At 42.3% G+C, this 18,161-nt stretch overlaps 1 protein-coding gene and 1 long non-coding RNA gene across 10 annotated transcripts in view; one reads left to right on the top strand and one right to left on the bottom strand.

The window, feature by feature from the left end:
- Positions 1-18,161, bottom strand: part of PDE4D (phosphodiesterase 4D) — a gene marked incomplete at its 3' end in the record, with an annotated part of 612,406 nt that overhangs the window by 199,687 nt on the left and 394,558 nt on the right. Inside the window, exon 1 of one of the 9 annotated variants that reach the window (XM_083403910.1) lies at positions 5,821-6,201. The exons of the other annotated variants lie outside the window; for them this stretch is intronic. Within the exon in view, the coding sequence (XP_083260036.1) occupies positions 5,821-5,945 (125 nt within the window). The 5' untranslated portion in view covers positions 5,946-6,201. Of the gene's footprint in view, positions 1-5,820; positions 6,202-18,161 lie in introns of those variants that run through there. 9 annotated transcript variants of the gene reach the window in all.
- LOC310660276 lies at positions 12,404-12,958 on the top strand. The gene is made up of 2 exons (XR_014503334.1): positions 12,404-12,515; positions 12,681-12,958. It is a non-coding gene; the product is annotated as an uncharacterized lncRNA (long non-coding RNA).

Below are 18,161 nucleotides of genomic sequence, written 5' to 3'. Positions count from 1 at the left end.
TTGGTCAGCTGCCAAGGCTCTAGTGACATGTGCTCTGCCCCCTCCCTGTGAATTGGGAATTTAAAATGGCAGCAGCGCCTGGGTTCAGCCCTGAGTGGAAGCTGCTGCTGCCTGTCACCAGTATCGTGCAAGCCCATTGGTGGGCTCACAGACTTGGGGAGGGGGGTGCAATCCATCAGAGGACACTTTGCCAGGTCCTGTATACCTGAAGGAGCGTCTCCACCCTCATCTTTGAACCCGGACACTGAGGTCCAGCGGCGAGGGCCTTCTGGCAGTTCCCTCACTGTGAGAAGCGAAGTTACAAGGAACCAGGCAGAGGGCCTTCTTGGTAGTGGCACCCGCCCTGAGGAACGCCCTCCCATCGATGTCAAAGAAATAAACAACTATATGACATTTAGAAGACATCAGAAGGCAGCCCTGTTTAGGGAAGTTTTTAATGACTTATTTTTTAATGAATTTTTAATCTTTCATTGGAAGCTGCCCAGAGTGACTGGGGAAACTCAGCCAGGTGGGTGGGGTAGAAATAATAAATTATTATTATTATTATTATTGTGCAAGCACCCTCTCTAAACTTGAACCAGCCCTGACCAATATTGGCCCAACTTGGGTAGTATTTACACAGGTCCACACACATCCCCTAACCTTAAATGTTACTGAGGGTGGGTTTTTGTTTTTGTTTAAAGTAGTGTGACTTGCTATTTCAAGGGGAAGGACAAGTTGTAGCATGATGCTGGACTAAAAATGATGCCCATAATATACAAGTTGCTAAAGCGACTGCATTTTCATTTATCTGCATTAATTGTTTTAATGCGGAGGAGGGCAACTTTCAAAGGGTAGCCAATGTCACAGAAGACAGAACTGGTATTCAAGATTACCTTAACAGATTGGAGAACTGGGCCCAAATTAACAAAATGAATTTCAACAGGGACAAATGCAAGGTTCTGCACTTAGGCAGGAAGAACCAACTGCACAGATATAAGATTGGGGGGCGGGTGGGCTTGCCAGCAGTACATGTGAAAAGGATCTAGGGTTCTTAGTAGACCACAAGCTTAACATGAGTCAACAGTGAGATGCAGAAGCAAAAAAAGCTAGCACCATTCTAGGCTGCATCAGCAGAGGCATAGCATCTAAATCAAGTAATAGTATCACTCTATTCTGCTTTGGTCAGACAACACTTGGATTACTGTGCCCCGTTCTGGGCGTCACAAATTAAGGAGGATATTGAAAAACTGGAACAAGTGCAGAGGAGGGAAACCAAGATGATTAAGGGTCTAAAACCCAGCCTTATGATGAATGGTTGAAATAATTAGGAATGTTTAGCCTGGATAAGAGGAGACTTAGAAGTGATATGATGGCCATCTTGAAATAGTTAAAGGGCTGTCACCTGGAAGATGGAGCCAGCTTGCTTTCTCCTGCTCCAGAGGGTAGGACCCAAACCACTGGCTTCATGTTACAAGAAAGGAGATACCAACTCAACACCAGGAAGAACTTTCTAATGGTAACAGCTGTTTGACATGGAACAGATTCCCTTGGGAGGGGATGGACTTTCCTTCCTTGGAGCTTTTTAAGCAGAGGTTGGATGGCCATCTGTCATGGATGCTTTAGTTGAGATTCCTTCACCGCAGGAGCTTGAGCTAGAGGACCCTCAGGGTTTCTTCCAACTCTACAATTCTATGATTCTAAGACAGAAAATCTAATATCTTAATGCACCCTAAAAACTTGAAGTTGTCAGAGCTGGACACATCAAGCAGGAACAGTAGCAATTTTTTGAAATACTACACTGAAGTCCTTCTGGAGTGTCAATCCAGATTTCTGATCACTCCGTATATTCATGGAACCCATGTGTTGAAGAGCTTCCACTTTATGCAACTTTTTAAAAAACCTCAACAGAATACTTGGGTAGAACTCTGAGGCCAAAGCATTTTGAGCTCTATTTCAACAGGGACTGGTCTTATCACAAAACATTCCTAAGCAATGAATAGGCTTGGCAAGGGTCCTGGTGCTGTTTCTTCATAGCCACGGACACTGAGGTCATGAAAGAAAGCCATAGCAGATGATATGAACCAAATGAAGAATGCCAGCTCTACAGCTATCAGTGGGTAATTACAATTGAACAGAATATTTCCCTTGCTACGAGTTCCGATTCCACTCTTGCTCCCACTCTCGCTCCCACTCTCTCTGTCACTGATCTCATTCCTGCTGCTTCCCTTCTCAGTATCAGACCCAGCTGCCATTTTGAATGCTAATTTTGCCACCTCCTTTCACCCCGGAAAGGTGTGTCCCATTCCTCTGCTGGCTTTCCGGAGAATTTTTACTCTTTTTAAAGTAAGAAAAGCTAATTTGATGGTGCACAACACCTGTATTTCCTCAAGGTTGCTGAAATGAACTTATTTCTATTACACCACCACCATGCCATAGAAGAGGTCTACACTGGTTGTGACAATCCACAAAAAGGACCTTGGGGTCATAGTAGATTGTTCCCTGAAAACATCAACAGTGACTTGATTTTTGTGTTAACACGAAACTATGGCTTTCTGTGACACATACAAGCCTTGAGGAGGGTCTGTGTGGTGGTGTGCGGTTGTGCACACAAGCAAAAGTCTGGGGTGACCACACCCACTTTTGGCCATACCACCAATGGCACACAGGGTGGCAAAGGGTGAACACAGCCTTCAGGGTGAAAATGTCAGCTGCCCTGAGACCCCCGGGTATAGGGCAGTATATAGATTCAATACATCGTCATTATCATAGTAATCCCTAGTATGGCGCAGTAGTGCATTCTTACATTCAAATGCAACCATTGTGTGGTAACAACTGAAAAGGCAAATTCAGCGTTAAAAATTATTTGGAAAGGGACTGAAGAACTCTTACTATCAGTCATATCCTAATGCCATTATATAAACAGCAGGTCTACATCTGGAATACTGTGAATGGGTCTGGCTATCCTATGTCCATAAAAACAAAATGTAGAGCAGGAAAAGATTTATGAGCAAACAAAGTGATCCATATGCAGGTAAGATGAGTGCCGCAACCCCATAGTCGCCTTTGACTGGACTTAACCATCCAGGCGTCCTTTACCTATGTTTCTACAATTAAGTTTGTACAACTATGAATGATATGGAGAGCGTGAACAGAAATAATTTGTCTTCCCTTTCATATAATCGTTGAAGTCAGGGACACTCAATGGAATAGAACAACAGTGGGTTCAGAGCAGTGCTCTGTCCCATATTCCAGAAGTAACAACTGCAAGGATTTGGAGCTATGCCTTCTTCCTGGTGGCACCTACATCATGGTACACTTTGCCAGGGGAAGCCCAGCTGGGTACTAAATGCCAGAAGACTAGTATATAGCCCTTCCAGAATACATTTTGGGCTGGTTAATGGCTTTCAAAAGTGGTTTCCCTCTGCTGGGATCTTTTTAGCTGTGCTTTATGCTGGCTGACTTCTATTTTTATTGTGTCTTTGGGATGTTTTTATTGCATTTGGTTCGGCTATGTTGTACGGTGCCTTTGAGTAGCATGTCTTTGGCAGAGAATGCAGTATATGAAATTTTAAACAAACAAACGGGACAAAAGGAGGTACTATTTCAAACAACACATAGCCAGCTTAGAGAATTCATTACCATTAATGGCAGTCACTGGCTTAGATGGCTTAATAGAGGGATTAGAAAAATTCATGGAGGTTACATCTACCAATGGACATTTTTATTATAAACTATTATAAACTATTATTTTACATTTCTATCCCACCTTTCCCCCAAGGAGCTAAAGGTGGTGAACATGGTTCTCTCCACTCTCCATAGCTCAGTACAGCATGAGACTCTTAATCTCAGGATTGTGGGTTCAAGCCCCACATTGGGCAAAAAATCCCTGCACAGCAGGGGGTTGGATTAGATGACCCCTGTGGTCCCTTCCAACAATTCTATGATTTGATAACTCCATTTCATCCTTACCACAACCCTGTGAGGTAGGTTAGGCTGAGAAATGGAACTGGCCCCACTGAGCTTCATGACTGAGCAGGGATTCGAACTCTGGTCTCAAAGGTCCTAGCCCGACACTCTAACAACCACACCACACTGGTCATTGATAGCTAGCAGGAACCTCAGTTTTTGAAGAGCAGATGTGGCTAGGGGACGTTAACATGCCTTGCAAGCGCCTAGCAAGGCACCGTTGGAAACTAAAAGAGTGCTGGAATAGACAGACCTTCGGTCTGATCATGCATGGCTCTCCCTCAGTTCTTCTTTCTTTGACACTGCACAAACCTACCTACAAAATCCCTAACAGGAGGGGTAGCCAACATAGTGCTCTTGACATATTGTTGGACTACAACTCATGCTATCCCTGACCATTAGCCATCCTGGTTGGAGCTGTTGAAAACTGTAGCCTGAAAACCTCTGCAGAACACCTTGCAGGTTCCCGTGGCCTTACGCAGACCTCTTTGCAAAAGTGTTTCTCCATTAACTCTTTTTGAAGAGTACACAGCTTAAAGCACACCTTAAACCCGCAGTTGCTAGATTACAACTCCCATTATCCCTGGCCGTTGGCTGTAATGGCTGGGGTTCTTCATCCCTGCCTTGAAGTTAGGGACTTCAAAGAGAGGAGCATGCCTGGCTTGGTTTTGTAAAAAGGAAACAAAGTAAACCCACTCCCAAAATTGAAGTGAATTCAGCAGTGATGTCGGGGAAAGAGTGCCCTTGTCCTATGGACAATTTCCAAGGTACAAAGCACATGACAGGAAGACTAAGCATAAGGAAAAAGCATTCTACAGGGTTGCAAACTTGTGCATTTCCTAACATATTGCCATTTCCAGGAAGGGCAGGGGCTTCTCACCAGGGTACATGGGTCTTATAAAAGTGCCCCTGAGTTCAGTACTCCTCAGACCCAAAGCACATTCACAGCTTTCCTAACTATGTTGAACATTGGACTCATTGATTTGGACTTGCATCTTCTGCCTCATTCTTCTGCTTGACAGGAGACTTCATTTTTATATTTCTGGGCCAAGAATCAATAGCTACAGGTGGACCCAACTTTGGCGACTCTCCTGCTTCCATTGTCCCTTTGAACAAGGCATGCGTGTGTGCACACCCCTTATTATATCACAGTCTGATTTATATTGCCAGGACCTGCCTATGCCAGGACCTGCCTATCACTGTCTGATTTATATTGCCAGGACCTGCCTATGCCACTAACATACCGGTAACTGAAAAGTGCCTTGTGCACCAAGAACAGTGATAACAATACAGCTAGTAGTAGTAATAATAATGATTCATCAACAAAGTACTTTTAAGAGTCTCTTCTATTTCAAAATTAGTGTTGCTTTAAGATCCTACGCCAAAAGCCTTCTTGGGGCATGCTGAATTAGTTGTGCAGCTCCTAGGTTCCTGGCAATGCTCCTTTTACTTTAAAAATACACATTAAAGAAGCTGACGCGTGAACACAATGAGTGAGAGTAATGACCAGTTATTACATTTGACTATCACTCTTTTCCTATTACTGATGCATAAATCCCATTCAAATCAGTAATACATACCTGATGGCCAGATTGCACCTATCATTTGTATTTACTTTGAGCAGAACTGCTACCCCCGTGCATTTAAAACAGAGTGGTTTTTTGCTGTTTTCTCAAACCACATACACTTTCAATTTCAGCTTTTAAAAGTAATCAAGGAATATATGCAGTAGAGGTAGCTACAATGCCTCTCTTCACAAATACACACAGCCCTCCCTTCCCCTGTAAGTAAAGATTACAAAGCAGTAAACTGAAAAGGAGGAAGGGGTGTGTGTCATTTTGCTAAAAATAACAGGAAAAAACGCCAAGTTACCGTCTCCTTTGCTGTTTAATATCAATTGGCTTGTTAATAGCATAGGGTGATCCGTGAATGAAGGCACTTCGAAATCTGGCCACCTTCTCCAGAGTCAGGTGCTCACAGCTGGATGGCAAACTCATTTTATCCAGGTACAAGCTGTAAAGGAAAGCTAAAGGCAAAACGGACACATTCCTGGGAAATCTGGGGAAATGGATTCAACTCCAGTGGGCAGCTCAGGTGTAGCTTTGTGCTCTGGCTGCCTGGAAGGTAAAAGGTCCTGGTCTCTCCGGCTGCTGCGTTCACCGTGATAGACAGGCAGTGGCTTGCATTTATTCAGAGTCGAGTTGCAATCGGGTTGAACCAATAAAATGGAAAGCTTCCCAGGAGCTTAGTTCCACTCCCCCACTTCCATCAGACATTGAGCACAGCTTGCTCAACTGCAAATGCAGCCTCTGAAAACTCGCTCCCTGCAATTACAGTGCAGCAATAGGTGGCCGAGATGGACTATTTATACTCAGATGACGCTCTCCCCCGGTGAAAGAGAAATCACTTATTCAAATTCATCGGTGCTTTTTCTTGCAAATCTCTTCTTCAGATCTCTTTTGAAAATTCAGCTCAGTCCATCTACATGCGAAAGCTATGGCGAACAGTAAAACTGCAGATGATATATTAGGGCTGCTTCACATTTCTGGAGAAGCTCATCTATCTGGTTTCACCATACTAATGTGTGAAAGGGTGACATATATTTCCCCTGTGACATGCACGCAACACCAACTGGTCAGGGAGTTGGGGCCAACTGTAGCTCTCTGCAACATGTCTACACCGTGTACATATGCTGAAAACAAATGATACAGTTATCTCACATTGTATGTAAACTCAGAAGTTAATATTTATAGTAAAAACGACAACAACACACTGCATGGGCACAACTCAGCAGCCAGCAAACTAAAAGCAAGATGTCTAGATTAGATTTTAAAACACTGGAGCCTGTGAATAAGGCTCCACATTGTACGAAGTCTATCCCAGCCAGTGGCTGGGAAAGCTGCTACAGGCACCTGCATGGAGCCCCTTCTCAATTTTGATAGCTGTAGTGAAGAAGGGTAAATGAGCTGGAGGCTTTTCACTTCATGGGCTCCTGCTGTAAATATAAGGAGCTTTCCTATACACAAGAGCAAGCCCTGCAGGCCTGAATTATTAGAACCTCGGTCCCAGCAGGCTGGTGGGAAATAATGTGTCCCTGTTGAACTTCAGGTGCTCAAGACTTTTCCATTTCACCAGACATTTTAAAGGAAGCTGTTTTTATTATTGATTTTATCTTATCCACTGTACGCGTTTTAATATTTATGCACACCCCTTAGAAATAAATGAATAAAGGCTCAGGAGAAACTCCAGGTTCAGAGGCAACATTTCACTTTATACCAGTTGCTGGAAAGCAGCTGTGGTGGAGAGCTGTTGTCTCCCTGCACTGCTGGTGGGCTTCCCATAAGCATCTGATTGGTCACTGCCGGAAACAGGCTTGGTTGACCTTTAGCTGGCCTGATTCAACAGTCTGCTTATGTTCCAATGGGAGTTGCTTTGGAAAGTTGTTGGGGGCAGGAGGCGACAGCACTGAAATAACAGGACAGGAGAGGTGCCAAACGTTTGTGTCAGTTGTCCAAGAACCGGAATAAAAAAAATGATCCTCTCCAGCTGCACATATTGCAGGCTGGAAAATTAACATGGATGTGACCAGCCTTTATTTTAGGAAAACTAGTCACATTGCCCCAAAGATAAAAGAAATTAAAAAGCTAATCTGACTTGAAGTTAGCTTCTTCTTCAGCTGCTTCTTCTTCAAGAAAGGTCTTATAAATCAATCCTAAATGTCCACTCAACAGTGGAAAAAATAAAACACGTTTTTACTTGCAGCTTATCTATACTTGCTTCCTCATAGCTGTACATGGTCCCCTTGCATTTTTCATATTATTTCCCAAACAATATATATAACGTGTGTGTCTTTCTCCACAATCGTTTCAGCACACAATGTCAGGGTCACCTACATAGTAACGCCCAGCAATTGCTCGTGATAATAGGCACAGATGCTCAAAGTCACCTGGAGAGAAAGTGGGCATACAGATTCACCACTGCTTAGCAATGCCAATGGGTATCTGAGCAGGCTCATGAGCCAATGTTCCGGTTTGGTTAGCAAAGTACTGTTAAGCCTAATAGCAACAGGATACGGGGCTCTTTGTGATGGAAAATCTGTACAGGGAATGTGAACTTGGGTCTTCAGGGTTTTTATTGAATTAAGTCCCCAACTGGGTAACACTGCCTGGCAAAAGGGAACAATGGCTGTGCCTCTGAGGCATCTTCTGAAGAGATGTTCAAGCAATTAAACTATTTTAAATCTGCACCAAGCTGCTTGCTTTTGCTTATTTTAACATGAAGGCTTCCACATGATGTGGCGATGGCCATTAACCTAGGTGGCATTAGAAAGGAATTTGACAAATCCATGGAGGATAAAGCTATCCATGTCTATTAGCCATGATAACTAAGTGTGACCTCCATGACCAGAGACAACATGCCTCTGAATACCAATTGCTGGGGGGCAGCAGTGGGGCAGTGCTGGTGTGCTTCTGTCCTGCTTGTGGGCTTCCCATGTGCATCCAGCTGGCCACTGTGAGAAATAGGATGCTGGACTAGATGGGCCTTTGGACTAATCCAGCACAGCTCTTCTTGCCAGGCCAGTCCCATAACTACAAGTTCCCATGTAAAGCAAGTAGAGATGGTGCCAAATTACTATCTTGAAATATGAGCGTCAAGAAGAGTGGTCTTGTTAAAAATTGATCCCATCCCCTCTGAGATGACCACAACTCAAAATGTGGTAAATACTAAAGGTAAAGGACCCCTGGACAGTTATGCCCAGTCAAAGGCAACTATGGGGTTGCGGCGCTCATCCTGCTTTCAGGCCGAGGGAGCCGGCGTTTGTCCGCAGACAGTTTTTCGGGTCATGTGGCCAACATGATTAAACTGCTTCTGGTGAAATGGAACACTGTGACGGAAACCAGAGCGCACGGAAACACCGTTTACCTTCCCGCTGCAGCAGTACCTATTTATCTACTTGCACTGGTGTGCTTTCGAACTGCTAGGTTGGCAGGAGCTGGGACAGAGAAACAGGAGCTCACTCCACTGCAGGGTTTTAAACCACCGAGCTTCCGATCGGCAAGCCCAAGAGGCTCAGTGGTTTAGACTACAGCACCACCCGTGCCCCGCGCATGGTTAATACTATCCCTGTTGCTACTCACCCGTTCCTGCTGGTCAACCCCCCTCCCCCATAAAAAAAGGCAGATGATTAGGAGGGCCTCACTTCCACAGAAGAGAAGCATATTGCTTGTGCCAAAATAGGCTTAAATACTGTCATGCAGAGACCTTGCTGACCTGGCTAAGCAAATGATCTGCATGCTCTGAATAGCAAAAAGTGCCAATCTAGTCCTGCAGGAGCAATGAATATGCTTGATTCGTTGCATGAGACATTGCGGCTTATACACTTATCAGCAAACGGGAAGAGGCCCACCCAGACACCCTTTTCGCTGCCTATTCATGATGATTTGAGCTGCTGATGCTATTGGAGCAGTCACACACAATCCCACTTTCTGCACTATTCACGTCTGCTTCGTTTGCAGTCTGAGAATATCTCATAACGTCTTGCTGCTATTCTGTAACTTTTTATACCATGAATGTCTGGTTTCTTTTTCTCCCCCTTTCGCTTTGCTACAAGGCCCTGGACAGCAATGATGTGGCAGCTTTGGGAAACATCGGAGAAGCATTAATAAAACAAAATAAATCCACTACAAATGCATTATTATTGTGTTAAGGATGAATCCATATTAAAACACCTGTCTGGAGAGGCCAAGGACAACAGAACAATCATTCTATCAGCGAATAATAAATTTTATGTAAGGAATCAAGGTTTTCATTGAATTATTTGAACTGAGGAGGAATCGTTTTGGTCTTGGGTGTTTGGTGCATGCATTCTGCATTTTCTGGATTGGAAATAGGGCTGCTTTGTGACTGTTGATGCCCACAGTTTCGTCTTCATTTCTTTAGTGGAGAAGTTGCTTTAATGATTATGATTTTTAATTATCTAGCAAGTATTATGGACTAATTCTTAAATTACAAAAATCCTTTAAAAATGTAACTAAATTAAAGGGGGGGATATGTAAGTATCACACATAAAACTGCCAGACTTGTACAACAGAGCCATTTCAAAGACAAAAAGTTAAAACGATTTCAACCCATTGCTGCCATTGTATATAATGTTACCCATTAAAATACATGGGCAGCATATTGCTGGAGCTCCATAGCAGAACAATTGTGTTTATTCATTTTCCTAGGTGAATATAATGTGTGAATATCAGCTGTTGCTGCTAAGTTTAGAATAATATCTGGATTTTAGCACAAATGCTTCTCACTGAATAGGCAAAAGAAAGACATTTTAGAAATGTTAGGTCGGTACCACCTATTGTTAATGTATATAGTTTTTGTGGCACATGGTGTATCAACTGTTGAAAATTTAATTTGCATTCTCTGTGGAGACTGGCTGTCTCATTTTTAAGTATACACGCTGTCCCTTTCTTTCCTTCATGCAATATCAGCTTCCATGGTTTTACTTCTTAATTTAGGATACCATGGATATGGATGGAAACAAAATATGTTCAGAATTAACAATTGATGGCTTAACATCCTTTTCTCCTATTACTAATCCTCCATCCACCATCTAGTTAACAGGAAGGTTAGTAACAGGAAAAAGGGATTTCTACCTATAAATTGTTAATTTTGAATGTAGCCCAGGCAAACAATTCCCCAGAACAGATAATTTTTAGGCAAATGTCTAAAAGTGCAGTCGTACCCATGTCTACTCAGTTCAGAGAGACGTACTCCCAAGTGTCTATAGGATGGCAACCTAAATTAAGGTTACCAGACGTCCCCGTTTCCCGGGGACAGTCCCCAGATTTACAAATCAGTCCCCTGACAAAATCCGTCCATTTAGTAGGAAGTTGAAAAGTGTCCCCGGATTCATTGAAAAAAAATCTGGTAACCTTAACCTAAATCTATGAAAAGTATTATAGAAATGCTTTGACCAGATATGTCATTTTTTACTCCACAATTTTTCTGCCTGTGGAAATGCTAAGCGGCTTGTAAGACTCAAAACAATAAAATGTTGCAACAAAAATAAACATCGTCATAAAAAGCAGACCATTCAAGGCAACAACAGATAATAACTAATTCCAAAACAACACTTTCCCCATCACACTTGAACGAACGACAGAACCAAAGTGCCTCTCAAGGAGTGGATGTTGGGATCTGAGTCTTTCGCCCTGTACCAATAAAACTACTAGCACAATTTTGTTACCTAGACTTCTGTCACTATAGAGACATTGCCAGTGCTTCAATCCAACATTACCCAATGTTCTGATCTACCAACATGGCATCGCATTGCCTGCAACCTCATCAGAAGTGAATTCTCCGTTAACAGCTTCAGTTAGTACATCTTCTACTCTGCCTTTCAGCATGTGATGTTTTTGTACCCTGAGAAAATGATGAAGATGACTACATATAAAAGACCTGTTGATGATGCTTGCCTGTCAATAATTTACATTGTCCAGAAATATAGTTGATAAAGAGGGAGATTACTATAACCTAGTACTTGCCTAAATGCTATACAAACATTTGCACATTATCTGGCCATGCAAATGTTTGGGAAGGTATTGTGAGGAATGAGCAAACTGGACTTTCATAATTCTAAGCGTGGAAAGATTAATCTGATCTATAGACCAGCTACTTTAGGACTCACTTGCCTTTTCTAAGCAGCAGAAATTTATTCCACTGTGTTGTACTTCACTTCTCTTTGCACTGCTGTTAGCAGTACAAAGTTGACTTATAAGGAGTTAGTCCGGGGATGAGAAACCAGCGCCCTCCAGATGTTCAGATTCTATAATGCCAGGATGGTGGAAGTTGTAGTTCAAGTTCCTCAGCCCTGAGTTAATGTATTGTTGTATATGTTGGTTTTTGTCCTGATGATGCATAGCCAATCCACAGCACAATGCAAATCACACTGCAGTGAAACTTACCCAAAGCCATCATATGGATTTCTGTTGCTGTGTAGATACACCTCAAGGATCCATTTTTCAAAAAATCTATCCCAAAGACTCTCACTAAGCTTTGACATTATTAATTTTTTCATTTTAGCATTGCAGAAGATGTCTTCTTTGCCTATCATATGGGAGACTTAAAATGGTAATTGTTTGGAAAAACTAATGATTCAAGGTGGGAGTCAGAATAAATTTCAATGAAGCACTAATGCCTGGGATTAAATCTCAATGAGTGCAGTGGACTTACTTCGTGAGAACAGGATAACACTTAGTTTCATAAAAGATCCAAGTCATTCACTCTTCCTTCACCTAACTCCTACTTCTTCTAAGGATCTGTAAAACAGTTAGGGAACCTTTTCTGCCAAGTAGGTCAGATCTCCCTGCATGTCATGGGCCAACATTGACAGATGGGCCACATAGCTGTGAATTATCTGATGTCACAATTATGTCAGGAGCTTGACAGTTGCGTAGTCCCTCCTACCCATCAATGCTGACCCATGGGGGTGAAGGGGAGACAGTGACCAAGCAGGACTGAGCATCAGCATATCGATGCTCAGGAAGTTCAACCTGGATTTCTGCACGGTATGGGTATGTGAGCAGCCAATCCAGCTGCATCTCCACCTGCCCTACACATCAAGTGTGGGGCAGGTGGGCATGGGTTCTGTGTTGTTGTTGTTTTTAAAAAGGGAAGTTTTGTGGGGCGCCCTACCTCTAATCTTTAAATAGTGCTTCATTTCACTGTTTTAGAAAATTCTACTGACTACATTAACAACATAAAAACAGCACAGCTGGATCAGACCAAAGAGTCCAGCATTCTGTTCACACAGTGGCCAGCCAGGTGTCTATGAGAAGCCTACAGAAGAACAGCGCTCTTCACACATGATTCCCAGAAACTGATATTCAGAGTGGTACCTTCCCTGGAAGTCAGTCAGATCAGGCCAAGAGGACCCTTCTTAATCTTGAACAACCTTCAATGGACACATTTGCTGCATTCTGACTTCGCAATAAACTCTGGTGTATCATGATGGGGGCAAGCCTAGCTTTCTTCTGGGCTCACAAGCTTCTCCCTCTGCACCTGGTGTGGCCACAAAGAAGCTATGCTTCATTAACCCTAGAATGTCAAGTGGTATGACAAACTGTGGTTAATCTTACTCATTGCTTGTTTGTTGCACACCCTTGCTTATTGGCAATATTGGTCCAACCACAGCCACTGCCTTCTTGGGACAAAATTCTCTGCTGGCAGCAAACAAATCGAAATAATAATACAAGCTACTAAATTTTCGTGGTGGGTGGGAGAGAATAAAATAAATAAATGCCTTGAAAAAGTTACACAGACACCTGCCCATTCCATGGTAACATGTCTAGATAAACGCCCAGTTTGAATGTAGTGATTGTAGCCTAATAAACCATGATTTATCAGGCTGAGAATGAGTACTGCTCTTATCCATTCCCTTTTCCTCTCCTTCAACGATTTGCATAGTTCCTTACACAACAGCTGTCCATTATGTCCAAACGGGGAAACTCTGCTTTGACTACAAAACAGGATTGCAAACCATAACTTGATTCTGGTTTACAAGCTAAAACTGTAATGAGAGCTTAAGCCACCATTTCTTATTTTCATCACAATGGGAAACTGTAGTTTTAGAAACCCTGGAAACAAATAATTAACGTGCAAATTAATTAAATAAATAATAATAATAATAATATCCTGCCCTATACCTGGGGGTCTCAGGGCAGTTCACAGAATAAAATCAGTATTGTCAGAAAACTTTTGTTTCTTTGAGAAATTTATTTATTCTTTCTTCTGAGGGTTTTTTGCTTTTCTAGCAAAAGTTTTTGTAATAGAACTTATTAGATCAGTATCTTCATTTTGGTTTTCTTTATGATGGGAAGTTGAATTAGAAGTGTCATTAGATGTGGCTTTGTTTATTATCAATATTTATTATTATCAATAAAGTCAACTCCTGACATTTCTGATTGCAATGTATTTGGTGTATACTGTTACTCCACAATAGCCAAGGTTTCTGCAATTTATTCTTGGCTCTAATTTTTGTCCACTAATTTTATTAGTATCTTTTTGGGTTTTCAGGTATTAAGGTCTACTTTAAATCTCTAATTTTCACTGTTCTTTCCCAATCTTCTTAATTGAAGATACATCCAAAAATAATTCCAGTTCATAATTCTATTTTTATAGGATTGTTCAGGATGTTAAATTATATGTAAATATACACTTAAATCAGTTTGGCAGCCTGCTATAGTACTGAATGGAATGTTTAGCAAGTAACATTTTATTTTACAGTTTTTGCCTTGGAATATTCTTTAACTACATGGGGGTGTGAGGGGGTGTGAAATACCATCTAGAAAAACCTAGGTTGGGAGATACCCTCACCCCCACTATAGACCCTGAGGGCATTCAGATCTTAATAGGGGGAAAATATGACTCCTATTAATTGTGTTCCAGACTACACAAACAAGACCTGGATCTGTAGCATGTCTCGTCCCCATAAACACAAGCCAATTCTCAGCTGCCTCGCTGATGCATAATGTGTACTTTTACTGCTAATGCATATTAGCAGGATATAGCAAAATTAACTATTCTGTGAAACGTATGGAAAAATACCGTGAATAGTAGTCCACTTCACTACAGAATGCTGGATTACACAACATCAAAAGGATTGCAATGCCCTCTGTAGGCTCATTCTGCACATCACACCCAAGAACCAATGTTTTCCTTTTATATCTCTTACAACCATAAAAATACGCAGGGAACCAGGTTCTTGAATTGCTGACCTGAAAAATCAGCCCTTAACATTACAATCTATAGTCTCAACTAGCTCTTATTATAACAGGTAAGTCATATCACGAAATCAGCCTTCTCGTTGATAGCGCCCCACCTACGCAACTCCCTTCCTCCTAGAAATTTGGCCGGCACTTACAATGCTCATCTTTAGAACCAGCTAAAAACCTGGCTATTTAGCCAAGCCTTTGAGGAGCGAATAATATTCAGCTGGATAAGGTCACCGCTGCAGTTCAATGATGGCCTGAAATTGATTTTTATCTGTTTTTTATGAGCATGGAATGTGATGTTTAATGAGCTTCATTGTCCCTTTCCCTGAGATCTTTGAATACAAGATGGGCTATAAATATTGTAGTTAGATGAAATGAACTCCCATCTGTGGCAGCATGGTGTGCTAGTTGAGGCAAATGGAAGAAGGGTTCTAAAACATCTGGGGTGTCCTAGAAGGATGCAAGACGTTCTCCCTCACATTCTAACCTACAGCTGCATATCGCTCCCAGACCATAGAATTGAATCATAGAATTGTAGAGTCAGAAGGGACCCTGAGGATCATCTGAAGGAGTGTCTCCACCTCCATCCTTCTGCCTGGACACTGAGGTCCAGCGCCGAGGGCCTTCTGGCAGTTCCCTCACTACGAGAAACCAAGTTACAGGGAACCAGGAAGAGGGCCTTCTCGGTAGTGGCACCCACCCTGTGGAACGCCCTCCCACCAGATATCAAAGAGGAAAAATAACTACCAAACTTTTAGAAGACATCTGAAGGCAGCCCTGTTTAGGGAAGCTTTTAATGTTTAATAGGCTATTGTATATTAGAGTTCTGTTGGAAGCCACCCAGAGTGGCTGGGGAAACCCAGCCAGATGGGCGGGGTATAAATAACAAATTATTATTATTACTATTATCTAGTCCAACCCCCCTGCAATGCAGGAATATGCAGCTGTCCTATGTGGGGTTCAAACCTGCCACCTTGGCATAATCAACACCACGCTCTAACCAACTGAGCTAACGGCTCCACACATTTTCTATTCGGGTCAGGGCTATTGCATTGCTTTCTGGGTGACCAGTCAACATTTTTCACTCCTTTTGTCATTGGTTATTTCTAAGCTGAGGAAATCCACTTCTTGTTACATAAGGCAGCTGTGCTTTCTTTTCTGGTTATTTGGATATAACCTTTGATATGATGAAGATGATTCAACACAGTTCATTGTATTGCAATCTGCATTAGATTATCTTTCTAATGATATATAATTTTATGGCATTATTTTATGGTATTATTCTAAAAAGGGGGGGGGGGGACTGTTATGAGCCAATTTTGGCTGCTATTGTACTCCTGGGTCTCTTTCTCCCCCCACCCCACCCCCCAGCCACAAGCACGCTGATGTGCTCCTGCTTCTCAGTGGTCGTGTTTTGGCTACAATCCTTATGGCGCTCACTGCCTGAGGAGGCATTGGGGAGGGGACTGTGTTCGCCATTGGAAGTGCTCAATTCTCCATTAACATCTAGTTACAATTATTTGAAACTTTGTGCTGGAACAGTGCACAATCTTTATAATCCTTCCCCTTGTAGCAAACTCGCTTTTCTGTGTTTTGATCAGCATCACACAGCTCCTTAAAATTTATCCCAGCAGGCACATAGTCCTTAGTCACATAACACTTGCCAATCAAGACTCATAATGAGCCAAGGAAAAAAAGAGAGAGATCCTTTCCCTGCGATACTCACACAGTGACAGACATCAATATTTGCATGCACGCGCACAGCTAGGTCTTTTTTATGTTAGGGCTTTTATAGTATTATCATCATTATTTTTATTATTAGGTAGAGAATGAATTGCCTCCCGACTCTGGAGGAAAGAGATCTTTCGTTTGACTGACAGCATCAACTCAATGCGCTGTGGCAGTAAAATACAGTACAATCGCAACTTAAGTGGGGATTTGGTTCCAAGGGTTCTGCGTATACTTAAAAACATGGATACTCAAGTTCGAGTTCTTGTAGGAGCATCTCAAACCCCGGCGAGAGGAGAGAGCCTAGCTTGGGAAACAAGGCAGAAAGCTTAAAACTTATTTTTTTGCTCCAGGAAAATCCAACAAAATAAGAGCTTTTAAGCTTCCCAAGCAAGGCCGTCTCTGTGCACTGGTTCCGAATTTAACTTAAGAGATTTAAACCAGCCAGCCTTCAACTGCATATAGTTGAAATCATGCAAGTTAATTGTGCGCAAGACAGCTTCTACAAGTTGTATTCAGTAGACTTTTCCACAAATGGACGGATGGTTCTTGGAAGGACGACTTCCTTTCCCGGGGAACTGGGATCAAATGGAGCTTTCCAATAGAGGGAGGGAGGGATTTTTATCCATTTCCTCTGCCCTCTGAAGCCACCGCCTCCCACACTGTTCTGGGGTGCATGCCAACAACTGTTTGGTGCATATTTTGAGGGGTAGGCCGTTAAGGGACTGCAAAGGGAAGAAGAAATCACCAAAATCTTCCTCAGCCCATGGGAATGTCCAGTTAGCAGAGTTCCACTGCAGGAGAATTGATTCTAGAGCCAATTCTAGGGTTCGGAATTATTGGTTGGGGTGTGTGTGTGTGTGTGTGTGTGTGTGTGCATTTATGGGGCAAGATCACCAACAAAACAAGTATTGAAAAAATTCCAAGGCCAGGGTCTTCTTCACTATGCAGTTAACACTACACCCCCAAACCATTTTTCTCCTTCATCCCATTCGGACAATGGAACACCACCACCCCCGGCTTGTCTATAATTATAACAAATAATCTGGCTGGTCTTTTTACAGAGGACTCAGCAACAGTACTTTTCCATACAGGCAGTCAACAAGCACAAGTTAATCTTTCACAAACGTCAACTATATGTTATATTTATACTTAATAAATCCTGTCAAAATAGGGGTCACTTTCTGTTACCAACCTTCAAAAATAAACAAGGGCATCCTGAAGCTGTTCTGAAATCCTTACGTGAGTAGGCAGCGCCATCTTCCTGTTCACTAGCTTGCTTTTGTACCATTTGTTACAATTCAGGCGCGTAATATATTTTCTGTCAGCTTAAAGAAGAAGAATGGAGTACTTACCTGTAAAAAGAAAAAAAGAGAGAAGATGTATTAATATGTGAAACACTGGACTAACTGCATATTTTATATTAGTGGCTCTTTTTTGAATGTCATGGTTCTTTACATAACATTTATTGATTTGCCTGTCACATTAATATCTACCCTTTCTTCCAAGGAACTCAGCATATAGAGTTCAAAGACATGAACCCTATCCCAGTTGTGGTGGGTTCACAAACAGAATCATAATAGATTCCAGAGTGGAGAGCTGTGCTATTCCGCTACAAAACAAAGCCGTTCAGTTGAGGTCAGATCTGAAGGGGTCTCCTGCAATTTTAAGTGGATTCCTTGTGTGACAGAGGTCAGAGGCAAAGGAAACTGG

The sequence above is a fragment of the Podarcis tiliguerta genome (genome assembly GCF_965153285.1).
Source record: "Podarcis tiliguerta genome assembly, chromosome: 11".
Classification (NCBI taxonomy): Eukaryota; Metazoa; Chordata; class Lepidosauria; order Squamata; family Lacertidae; genus Podarcis; species Podarcis tiliguerta.
The sequence above is the reverse complement of the archived record's forward strand: the minus strand, read 5'-3'. Positions and strand labels throughout refer to the sequence as shown.